Raw genomic sequence first — 12418 nt, forward strand, 5'->3', positions numbered from 1 at the left:
CTCCAAAGACATGCTGGTAGGTTAATAAGCTCCTGCCTAAATTGGCCCCAATATAAGAATGAATAGAAGTTAGGACCTTAGATTTTAAGCTCCTTGAGGGCAGGAACTGATATGAATGTACAATATACAGTAAAACCTTGGATTGCGAGTAACTTGGTCTGCAAGTGTTTTACAAGACAAGCAAAATTTTAAAACGAGCGATGTCTTGCAATACGAGTAGAAACTGAGTAGAAGCCTGCGGTCAAACCGGGTATGATTTAAAGTAGTGTGATTTAAAAGTGGAGTTCCACTCAAAAGTTTATACGCTTCCTCCCCACCTCCGGTGCCACATTTGGCACCTTTCAGGGGGGAGGGGGGACAGGTTATTGACAGGTCCTCTTTACCATTTCTGGACACAGGATCGCAGCCAGATCTCTTGGAAGTTTGGCCCCCCTCCTCCTTCCCCTGCCGCCGTGCCAATTAGAAAGCACAGTAGGGAACCAGCTGTGAAGCCGAAAGGCTTCACTTCCGGGTTCCCTTACCAGGAATGGCTGCGACAGCCCCCGAGTCAATACGAAGATCGGCTGGGATGCCGACATCGAGGGCTCCGTATTTGTAGTTGCTGACTTCTAATTTTTTTCACCCAGGCTGGACCTCCTCTTTGGTTTCAATGTTTTTATTAACATTTTCACATTAGGTATAAAAAACAATAGCAATTTTTTTTCGAAAATTGTAACATTTGCACAGTACAGGATGCTCGTTTATCAATGGAAAGACAAGGGGTACTTTGTCTATTGGTACATAGATGGTACTCACCAAGCTCCTTATTAAGCACTTAAGGATAGAGCCTCAATTTGAGATTTGGTGTTTACAAGTTGAAATCATTTTTTGCTAGAAAATTACTTTGAAGCCTCAAACATTATATATATATATATATATATATATTTTTTTTTTTTTCTAACACCGTAGAGAATAAAATGGCGGTCGTTGCAATACTTTGTCACACAGTATTTGCGCAGCGGTCTTACAAGTGCACTTTTTTTGGGAAAAAATACACTTCTTTGAGTTAAAAAATAAAACCGTATAGTTAGCCCAATTTTTTTATATTGTGAAAGATAATATCGGGCGGCACAGTGGTGTAGTGGGTAGCACTCTCGCCTAGCAGTAAGAAGGGTCGCTGGTTCGAATCCCGACCACGACACTACCTGCCTGGAGTTTGCATGTTCTCCCTGTGTCTGCGTGAGTTTCCTCCGGGTACTCCGGTTTCCTCCCACACTCCAAAGACATGCTGGTAGGTTAATTGGATCCTGTCTAAATTGGCCCTAGTATGTATGAATGTGAGTTAGGGACCTTAGATTGTAAGCTCCTTGAGGGTGTAGGGACTGATGTGAATGTATAATATATATGTAAAGCGCTGCGTAAATTGACGGCGCTATATAAGTACCTGAAATAAATAAATAAATAGATAGATAATGTTACGCCGAGTAAATTGATATCCAACATGTCACGCTTCAAAATTGCACCCGCTCGTGGAATGGCAACAAACTTTTACCCTTAAAAATCTCCATAGGCGATGTTTAAAAAATTCTACAGGCTGCATGTTTTGAGTTACAAAGCAGGTTTAGAGCTAAAATTATTGCTCTAGCTCTTACGATTGCAGTGATACCTCACATGTGTGGTTTGAACACTGTTTTCATATACGGGCGCTGCTCACGTATGCGTTCGCTTCTGCACGCGATCTCGGCCTAACAGGGCGCGTTAAAAAATTAATTTTTTTCCTCATTTTACTTTTTATTTTTACTCTTTTAATAAAAAAAAAAAAAAGTCACTTTTACTCCTATTACAAGGAATGTAAACATCCCTTGTAATAGAAAAAAAAGCATGGCAGGACCTTTTAAATATGAGATCTGGGGTCAAAAAGACCTTAGATCTCATATTTACACTAAAATGCAATAAAAAAAAAAAAAAAAATCCCTTTAAAAGCTATGGGTGGAAGTGACGTTTTGACATTGCTTCCACCCTGCAAGGGTATGGAGCCAAGCGGGGGCCAGTTTCCCCTCAATCAGCTCCATACCACAGACCGAGAAGGATTCGAACACCTCCGCCACTACTGACGGCTCTGGTAAGTGGTGGAGGGCCCTGGAGCACGGCGGGAGGGGGCTCTCTCCCGCCACAGATGAAAGTGATCTCACGGCGAATCCACCGCAGAAGCCACTTTTATCTGAAAGCCGACCGCCTGCTGACAAAGGGAATACTGGAGTATTGCCAGCTAGGTTCTGCCATAATAACGATATTCTTCTTCAAACAGCCGACATATACCGACGGCGGTCGGCAAGTGGTTAAACAAAGAAGATGGAAAGTGGGGAGAAGAAATTAAAGAGAAGTGGGGAGAAGAAAGGAAAGAGAAGGGGAGGGGGGAGAAGACCCAAAGCTATGGTCCGTGCCACCCGAAGGCCCCTCAGACCGGAGCTGTATGGGGGTCTCCAGTCAAATAGCTGATCCACGGACCCCAGACTTTTTCGAAAACCTTTATTTTGTCATTCAAGACTGCCGAGAGCCTTTCATTGATCATGAGCCAGGAAAGCTTAAGTGGGTCAAATGGGATGGCAGCTGACCTCCAGTTTCTGGCTATAGCGATTCCGGCAAAAAATAAACATGAAACTAAGAAGCCTCCTCTGGTTTTTCAAGACCTCATCAGCTTTCAGCCCCAACAGGGCATGTTTAGGAGATTTATTGGAGGTTGATTTGGGTAAGAGTAAAAATAAAGTTGTAAACCCTTCTCCAAAATTGGTGCACCTTGGGGCATTGCCAGTATATGTGGTATGTCTTTCCACCCTGCCCACGGCCTCGAAAAGCACTTTGGAGAAGCCCCCGGAACATATGCAGCCAGTCTGGTTGGATGTACCATCTTAGAAGGACCTTATAGTTTGCCTCTATGATAGAGGTATTAATAAGTAATTTGGAAGCTGCTTGGGCCATCGATTGCCACTGATCTAATTCAAAGTTTTCTTGGAGGTCTTTCTCCCATTTGACCAAGTAATCTTGTTTGACTGAGGTATGCATTAAGATAGTATACAATGCAGAAATATGACCTTTGGTTTTATCATAATTGTGACGCAGATATTCCATGGGCGACATCAGATCGCTATTGCGGGATAAAATGCCGAGATAGTGTTTCAGTTGAATAGACCGATAATGCTCCGAATCTGGCATCTGATATTTATCTATTAGGGTCTGTTGAGTTAACATGCCCTTGCGGTCACAAATGTCTGCAATGCGCAGGAGACCTTTTTTGGTCCACCAATTGAAGTTATGAGGAGTGAGGCCTGGGGTGAAATCTTTGTTTTGCAACAAAGGGGCAAATGGGCCATGTTGTGACTTGAACTAATGAGATTTAGATAATCAATCCCAAATGATAGGGAGAGAGAGGGGCATAAAGTCATGGGTCGGTCCCGAGCTGGTACCCACATGGCATGGCATATCACAAACATGCCTAAATAGGGGAGAGCTACAGGTTCCCAAACAAACTTATATGAAAGTTGAAGGGCTTTCATTGTCCGATCCAGTAGGGAGATATTTAGTGCTCAGGATTTTTTTTGAATAATTGTGAGGCCAGAGAACCGTGAGAAGGGCTGTAATATTCCATAGAGATTGGGAAGGGTAGTGACAGGCAGGGAGACCATCATTATGATATCGTCCGCAAAAAGTGCACATTTATGTTCTGTGCCCACATTCTATCCCTTTTATGTCTGGGCACTCGTGGATTTTGATAGCCAACAGTTCTATAGCCAGTACACACAATAAAGGCGATAGTGGGCAGGCCTGATGAGTCCCCTTTGAATTGGAATGGGGTTGGACAATTAGCCCTTAATCATTAGAGATGCTAAAGGAGAACTGTACAGGACTTTTAGAGTCGACAAGAACTTCGGACCAAATCTGTACCTAGATAATGCATAGAAGAGGTAGACCCATGATAGAAAGTCAAAGGCCTGCCGAATATCTAGGGATAACAGCATGCCTCGTCTAGTCCCCCTCCCATCCCAATCAGAACGGACAGCTGAAATGAGGTCTATTATTCTCCTGGTCTGGTGCCTGGCGGCTAGGAATGAATCCTGCTTGATCGGGATGTATATAATGTGCAAGAATATAATTCAGTCTACAGGCCAATATTTTGGACATTTTTAGATCCACGGAGTCTCCATGGTCCCTACCCGGCTTCGGTATGACATGCATATATATGCCGTATTTTCATAAGCTGGGATGCAATTGCCCCTACGGATGTCATTGAAATAAGCGTATAAGCGAGGGATGAGAATCTCTTGATATTTCCGGTAATATAGACCCGAAAAGCTGTCTGGGCCCGGGGCCCTAAATGGGTGTAGGGATTTTATGGCCATTTTAATTTTTGGCTCGGAAAATTCTCCTTCCATAAGCTTGGTATGGGCTTGCTGAAGCTGTGGTAAAGGGATATTTAGAATTTGTCTGCTCTTTCCTTCGAGAATTGGGCCTGTTGGCAATATAGTGTCGAGAAGTCTTGGAAAACTCGCACTGTCAATTACAGGTTCTGGGTCAGTTGCCCGCTGTGCAATTTCAATTTGGGTAATGCCGTAGAATATTTCCGGGTATTAATTTCCTGGCTAACAGGGTAGTAGGTTTATCACCCATAGTGGAGTACTTATGTTTTGACCAGCGAATAGATTTTTCTGATTGGGTGGTGAAAGTCATATTTAAAGTGGATGTAAATCCAATGTCTTCCTTTCTAAACTACTGCCATAGGGGTTATCTATAAGGATATACATGCCTCCTGCATGTATCCTTACCTGTCAAATGTCTCCCCTCTGTCTGTTATTAGACCCGAAAAACTGCATATTCTGTGGGTGGGTCTGTTGTCTGGAGCTCGGTGGGTGGAGTCGTGATGTCAGTAGACTCCCCACCCACCTCTACACTCCCCTTGTCAATATGCATTTTCTCCTGTGTATTTCTAACACTGAACTTCTGCTGAACTTCTGCTATAATCTTTAACATCCAGTGAAAAGACAGCAAAGTAACCACATGACTTCAGCATGCCAAATCATGGTGAGGTGTGGAAAAGCCAATCCTTGCAGAGCTGCTGAAGAAAGGAGTGGGGGAGGGAATTAAAAAATACTGCATGTCTCTTAGGCTAATGCACGAGATGTAAATCACCTGTCACTCACAGCAAGGGGGAGTATTTGACAAAGTTTTTCTCAGTTTGTCAAGAATTGTCTCACTGAACAATAAAAGGGGATTGCTCAGAGATGGATTTACTGTGTGTGGCAAGACTGGGCTCAAATGATAGCAAATCTTATACTCTACAGTATGATAAAAAAAAAAAAATTCTGGTTAACATCCACTTTAAAGCCAATCTAGCCAAGTCAATTTTGTGTCGGATATCAAAGGAGCCAGTCTCTGTTCATCGAGGAGATTTTGTAACCATTTCCTGCTGTTTGACGGTGCTCTCTCGATTACGTTTAGATCTAGCAGCCAGCTGAATAAGCGTCCCCCGAATGGCAGTCTTATGGGCAGCCCAGTTTATGGCTGGAGATGTATCAAACAATAGATTGTCCCAATAGACTGCGCCTTATTTGGTTTCTATTTCTGAGTACAAGGTGGGATCATTCAGCATGGATGCATTGAGGCGCCATGGAGAAGGACGTGGCTTTAACCAAAGATTGGAGAGCGACATTTTAACAGGGGAATGATCCGACCACGGAACAGTCAGGATTTTCGTCGATATCATGTAGGGCAGTGGTCATCAACCCTGTCCTCAGGGCCCACTAACAGGCCAGGTTTTAAGTATTACCTTGGGGAGATGCAGACTAGAATATTGCAATCACTGAGCAGCAAATGATATCACCTGTGATGTATTTCAGTTATCTTGCAAACCTGGCCTGTTAGTGGGCCCTGAGGACAGGGTTGATGACCACTGATGTAGGGTAATAGCACTGGGTGAGTGGATCTCCTCTTTAACCGATTCAGCCCGGAAGATTTTACCCCCTTCCCGACCAGAGCACTTTTTGCGATTCGGCACTGCGTCACTTTAACTGACAATTGCGCATTCGTGCGACGTTGCACCCAAACAAAATTGACGTTCTTTTTTTCCCCCCACAGAGCTTTCTTTTGGTGGCTATAAACAAAAAAAAGTGACAATTTTGGGGAAAAAAAAAAAAAAAAAAACGCAATATTTTTTACTTTTTGCCAATATAAATATTTCCCAAAAATATATGAAAAAACAGGTTTTTTTCCTCAGTTTAGGCAGATATGTACTGTTCTACATATTTTTGGTAAAAAAAAAAAAAACGCAATAAGCGTATATTGATTTTGTTTGCACAAAAGTTATAGCGTCTACAAAATAGGGGATAATTTTATGGCATTTTAACTATTCTTTTTTTTTATTAGTAATGGCGGCGATCTGCATCATTATGGCGGACACATTGGACACTTTTGACACCATTTTGGGACCGTTGTCATTTATACAGTGATTACTGTGTAAATGACACTGGCAGGGAAGGGGTTAACCATTAGGGGGCGATGAGGGGTTGTGTGTCCTAGGGAGTGATTCTAACTGAGGGGGGGGGGGGGGGGGGTGAGCTTCAACTCACATGACAGCGATCACTGCTCCTGATGACAGGGAGCAGTGATCTCTGTCATGACACGGCAGAACAGGGAAATGCCTTTTTTACATATGCACTTCCCCGTTCTGCGGCTCCGTGACACGATCGCCGGGAGACCGGCGGACATAAAGTCGGACGTGGAGCGCAGCATGGAAGGGATGACGTCGATGTCGGTGAGGAGGGTGGTCTATGTGGAGAGCTTTACCCCGGATGCCTGCCTACTTAGGATGTGACCGTTTTAAACATTAACTATGTGAGTTGCTAAATGTTGTACCTTCATTAAATGTAACCATATTGCTACACTTAGAGGCGCCTCTCTTCTCTTTTATACTCTGTAGTTCCTGCTGGATTTTGATTTATGCATTCCCTATTGACACATTTTTTATTTGTGGTTGTGAAATAAATCATCTGCGTTTCCAATTATTTCTAATGGGGAAATTCGCTTTGATATACAAAAGTGCTTTGGATTACAAGCACGTTTCCGGAACGAATTAAGCTTGCAAGCCAAGGTTTTACTATATATGTAAAGCACTGCACACATTGTCAGTGCTATATAAATAGCTGTAATAAATGAAAAAACTAACAGGGGTTATTAGCCTTCCCTTAAAAAATCCAAAATGAGAAAACAGTTTTCCCTATAGATCTACTTTAACCACTTCAGCCCCGAGCCTTTTTTGAGATTTGTTGTTTACAAGTTAAAGTCAGGTTTTTTTGCTAGAAAATCACTTTGAAAAAAAAAAAAAAAAGATACTGTTTGGGGGTTCTGACACCCTAGAGAATAAAATGGCAGTCATTGTAATACTTTATTTTGAAAAAATACACTGGAGTTAAAAAAATAAAACAGTAAAGTTAGCCCAATTTTTTTCTATATTGTGAAAGACAATGTTACGCCGAGTAAATGGATACCCACCCAACATTTCACGCTTCAAAATTGCGCCCGCTTGTGGAAAGGCGACATACTTTGGCACTTAAAAACCTCTATTGGCGACATTTAAAAACTTCTACAGGATACCAGTGTTGAGTTACAGAGGTCTAATGCTAGCATTACTGCTCTCGCTCTAAAAATCGCGGCGATACCTCACATGTGTAGTTTGAACACTGTTTTCATATGTGGGCACGACTTACGTATGCATTCGCTTCTGCACACAAGCTCAGCGGGATGGAGCATTTTAAAAAAAATGTTTTCTTTTTTTATTTTACCTTTATTTTTACAACACTTTTTAAAAAAAAAATTGGGGTCATTTTTATTCCTATTACAAGGAATGTAAATATCCCTTGTAATAGAAAAAAAGCATGATAGGACCTCTTAAATGTGAGATCTGGTGTAAAAAAAAAAAAAAAAAAAAGACCTCAGATCTTATATTTACACTAAAATGCAATAATAATAATAATAATAATAATAAAAAAAAAAAAAAATTCCCCTTTAAGAGCATTGGGTGGAAGTGATGTTTGACGTCGTTTCCGCCCGCCAATGCTATGGAGCCGAGCGGGGGCCATCTTTCCCACGTTTGGCATCCAGTGAGGGGAGCGGACGCGATCGTCTCCGCTGCTACCGGCGGCTTTGGAGTCGACCGGAGCGCGGCGGGAGGGGGAGCTCTCTCCCTCCACCAATAAAAGTGATCTCTCTGCGAATCCACCACAGGGACCACTTTTATTGTTAAAGAGAAATGCACGTCGTTCCTGAAAATACCGGGGTTATGGCAGCTAGCTGCTGCCATGACAATAGTATTTAGCGTCAAATTACCGATGTACAGGTACAGCGATTTGCGTGAAGTGGCTAAAACTACCCCGTCAGGAAAAAAAAATGAAAAATGAAGCAGGCATTCCTAAAAAAGGAGACTAAATGCTTACTTTTCTCACTACCTGGGCTGTCCGAAGCTTGATTCAAGGGAAATCTTCTGCTGAAGTCTGCTGGGCACAAACACTTTGGGATTATCAATCTCCTTGGTCCCCTTGCAACACTGCCACTGACTCACATTACTACTGTGTTTTCCGTAATGATGTGGTGGTCAGTGTATGCAGAGATTGTATTTAAATGACAGAGTCACTTTAAGTGCTTTGCAATTCTGGACCTATTGCTGCTGACAATAACGGTTGTTGGCCATGTTTGGAATAACTATTTAATTTTGCACATGGCCCTTTAATTTATCAAATTGCAGATTTTGGTTAGGACAACACAGAAGCATGAAAGCTTCATAATACACTTTCTAAAATAATCTAAAGCCAATTTCGAAAAAGTGCATGAAAAAAATAGAGCAAATCTGATCGGCAACCCTTCATAATATTCTACTTTATCTGCAATTTAAGAGATTCTATTGGGACAGTACCCCATTTCTGCTTTAGTTTTAATCTGTGAATTGGCCCTGCAGTCTGGAATTCCGTGTAAAACTATGCAGTTGAAAAACTAAACATCACAAGTTCCACATAACCCCTGCCCTAGAATGTACAGAGAATTGACACTGTCTGGGCTTTGTGACTTACCAGTTCACATAATACAGTCCATAGGACTTGACTGTTTTAGTTCAGACAACTATTTTTTTTTTCTTATTTTAAAGCGGAGTTCCACAGAAATATTGAACTTCTGGCACTTCTGGAACATTTGGCACCTTTCAGGGGGGAGGGGGGTGCTGATACCTGTCTAAGACAGGTATTTGCACCCACTTCCGGCATAGACTCCCACGGGAGTTTATGCCTCTTCCTGTCCCTCCGCGCTGTCTCCTGGGAAACACACAGGTCCCAGGAGATAGCGGGGACCAGTTACGACGCGCAGCGCGACTCGTGCATGCGCAGTAGGGAACCGGGAAGTGAAGCCGCAATGCTTCACTTCCTGATTCCCTAACCTAGGATGGCGGCGGCAGCTGCCGAGAGTCGAACGAGTGATCGGCGTCGGCTGCCGACATCGCTGGACCCTGCGACAAGTGGCCATTTATTAAAAGTCAGCAGCTGCAGTATTTGTAGCTGCTGGCTTTTAATATTTTTTTTTTAGGTGGACTCCCTCTTTAACTTATTTTAAGCCCCACGTACATTTACTGCGGGGTGGCAGCTCCTGTGTGCAGAATCACATACAGGTACGCGATTCTGCACTTCCGGGTTTGCGGCGCACAAGCAAGCACGCGCCTCACAGCGGGAGCGAATCAGCGGGTCCGGCAGACCCTATGTCTGAGGGGACCCGCCAATCATTCTCGACAGAGGCAGAACAGCGGTCTGCCTATATAAACAAGGCAGATCGCCATTCTATTAGTAGAGAAGACAGAGATCCTGTGTTTCTGCTAAGCAGGAACACGGACCTCTGTCTTCCCACAGTTAAAGCACATCCCCCACAGTTAGCAAGAACCCCCTAGGGACACATTTAACCCTTTGATCGTCCCTGATGTTAACCCCTTCCCTGCCAGTGTCATTAGTACAGTAACAGTGCACATTTTTTAGCACTGATCACTGTATTGGTGGCATCTATAAGACCCCCAAACTCTCCTCCAAGCTGGAAATTTAACGATCTGACGCTTTCCAGCTGAGTAAATGGTTTTGTTTCCGTCAGGTGGCCCGGAGATGACGTCATATTGTCTCGCCCGGGCCTCCGAGAGTCAGAGATAGGCGGGGACCATCTGTCCCTCGGGAATCTCTATTCCTTCCGGAGGGCGGCGGGAGAGGGGGGGGCGACAGCGACATCCCCTCCCATCTCCCTGTGACAGTCACTGACTGTCTGCTTTTGTCAGAAACCATGAAACAGACAGAGACAGAAAATGCAGTAAAAAAATCACACCTTTTAATAAAAGGGTAAAAATGGTACAACTGGTAAATGTAGTCAAAACATAGCCAGGGTACGGTAGACAAATTAGGCACACTCCTCGAATGGCGCCAAACTTCGGTTTGTAAAAATATCCACAGGCTACGCTTTAAATATTTTTACAGGTTACCAGTTTTAGAGTTACAGAGGTCTAGTGCTAGACTTATTGCTCTAGCAATTAGTTCATGGTGATACCTCACATGTGTGATGTGAACGCCCTTTACATACGAGGGCGCAAGCTATCTATGCATTTGCTTCTACGTGTGAGCATGAGAGGATAGGGTCCTCTATAAAAAAAAGAAAGAAGTTTTTTTATGGTTTTTTTATTTCTACACTTTCCATTTTATTTTTTAATCGCTTTTATTCCTATTACAAGGAATGTAAACATCCCTTGTAATAGGAATAGGGCATGACAGATCCTCTTTACAAGGAAATCGGGGGTCTGCAAGTCCCCACATCTTTCCTCTATGCTGTAAAGCTTAAAATAAAACAAAAATAAAATAAATCCATCTCAGGCTTTCAAGCAAAAACAAAAAACAGCAGTGTTTACATCTGACAGCGCCAGAAGTGACGTTATGAAGTCGCTTCTGGCCTCCAAGGGTCAGAGATGGCTGGGGACCATCTGGTGGTGATCACCCAGGAGGACTTCCTAGTTAAAACCAAGACACCTGATGGTGACACAAAAACCCCACAGTAGGTGACACAGCTGTACTTGCCATCTCTTATTAGCTAGCTGCTGTGTCAATGTGTTGAATGGACTTTGCTGAAGCTGCTGGAGAAGAGGCTGTAGTATTACACACTGGAAACATGTGCATCTTAGTCTGCCAGACCTAAGATGGCACCCCACATGGTCCATTGACATCAGAACACATTACTTGCACGGTCCAGTCTCACCTTTCTTAAACACCGCTCTATTGATAGAGCGGTCTGGCCGCTAGGGGTTCAGATGGGTCAGCTCACTATGTATATATTTTGTTGTTAATTTTTTTTGTAATTATGTATTATATTTATGTAAGGTCTCTTTCTTACCATTTTATTTGATAGTCAATATTAACGCGCCTGAAGAAGCGCAACGAGCACACAACATGTAGATCGAAATGTCTTTTTTTTTTAACATCATTCTACCGCTTCCCTGTAGTTAACCACACTCCTGGATTTTTGTATACCATGGAATGACTGATTCATCTCTCAGTCTCCCTGCAGATTTATTATAGTTCTGTACAGTAGCGGTATCGTATAAATTATGTGCCAATATCAATGTGTGTTTTTTAGACATTATGTAAATAAATGTGTTTATAATAAAAATATATGTTTGTGTAATCGTTTGGTTGTGCCTAAAAAGTCCAAGTCCCATTTTCTCTTGTTATTCCAAAAGTATAGCATGAACCGGGCCAAACTTCCTTAGCGGGGACTAGGCAACCTCCTTCTGACCCTAAGGTCATAGGCGACCAATCCAAATAATTCCCTTAACCCTAGTAGGGGTGTACAGATTAGACTATAAAAAGACTTTAGGCAAAATGTCCTGGAAAGGTATCTTCAGAGAGACTTTACAGATGCGTCCATCACATAAGAACACTAGCTCAAAACTGAGGCTTGGATAGGTGGGAGAAGTTATGCCGGGGTGGAAAAAACTGCCTTTTTTGGCCAGTGTCCATTTACCAGTATGGCGCTATATAAATCCAGTATTAGAATAATAAATTCCTGTGATGTAGGTTTAATTAATGTAATGTTCGTCACATATGTTGAACATTCAATAAACTCAGATTAAACAGACAAAAAAAAATTAGTTTTACCTTCCAGTCATGTCTAACCTACCTGTACTGCGTATGACATAGCAAGCCCAGCATATGCTGGAGAGATACTGCCATGCATCAAAATAATCATGAGGCCAGTTGTGGAAATTAGGGAAATACTAATTATGTCCAGACGTATGGCCAACCAGCGCATGGCACAGCTAAATAGATAGAATGGAGCCTGATTACTGTCCAACAACTCCTGGTACCTAAAACACAGTCAAGGGGAA

At 42.7% G+C, this 12418-nt stretch overlaps 1 protein-coding gene across 3 annotated transcripts in view; it reads right to left on the minus strand.

The window, feature by feature from the left end:
• ABCC5 (ATP binding cassette subfamily C member 5) overlaps positions 1-12418 on the minus strand; it is a 207397-nt gene that overhangs the window by 40920 nt on the left and 154059 nt on the right. For all 3 annotated transcript variants that reach the window (XM_073626551.1, XM_073626552.1, XM_073626553.1), the window contains one exon: positions 12211-12397. In XM_073626551.1, coding sequence (XP_073482652.1) covers positions 12211-12397 — 187 coding nt within the window. The remainder of the gene's footprint in view (positions 1-12210; positions 12398-12418) is intronic.

The sequence above is a fragment of the Aquarana catesbeiana genome, linkage group LG04 (genome assembly GCF_042186555.1).
Source record: "Aquarana catesbeiana isolate 2022-GZ linkage group LG04, ASM4218655v1, whole genome shotgun sequence".
Taxonomy (NCBI): domain Eukaryota; kingdom Metazoa; phylum Chordata; class Amphibia; order Anura; family Ranidae; genus Aquarana; species Aquarana catesbeiana.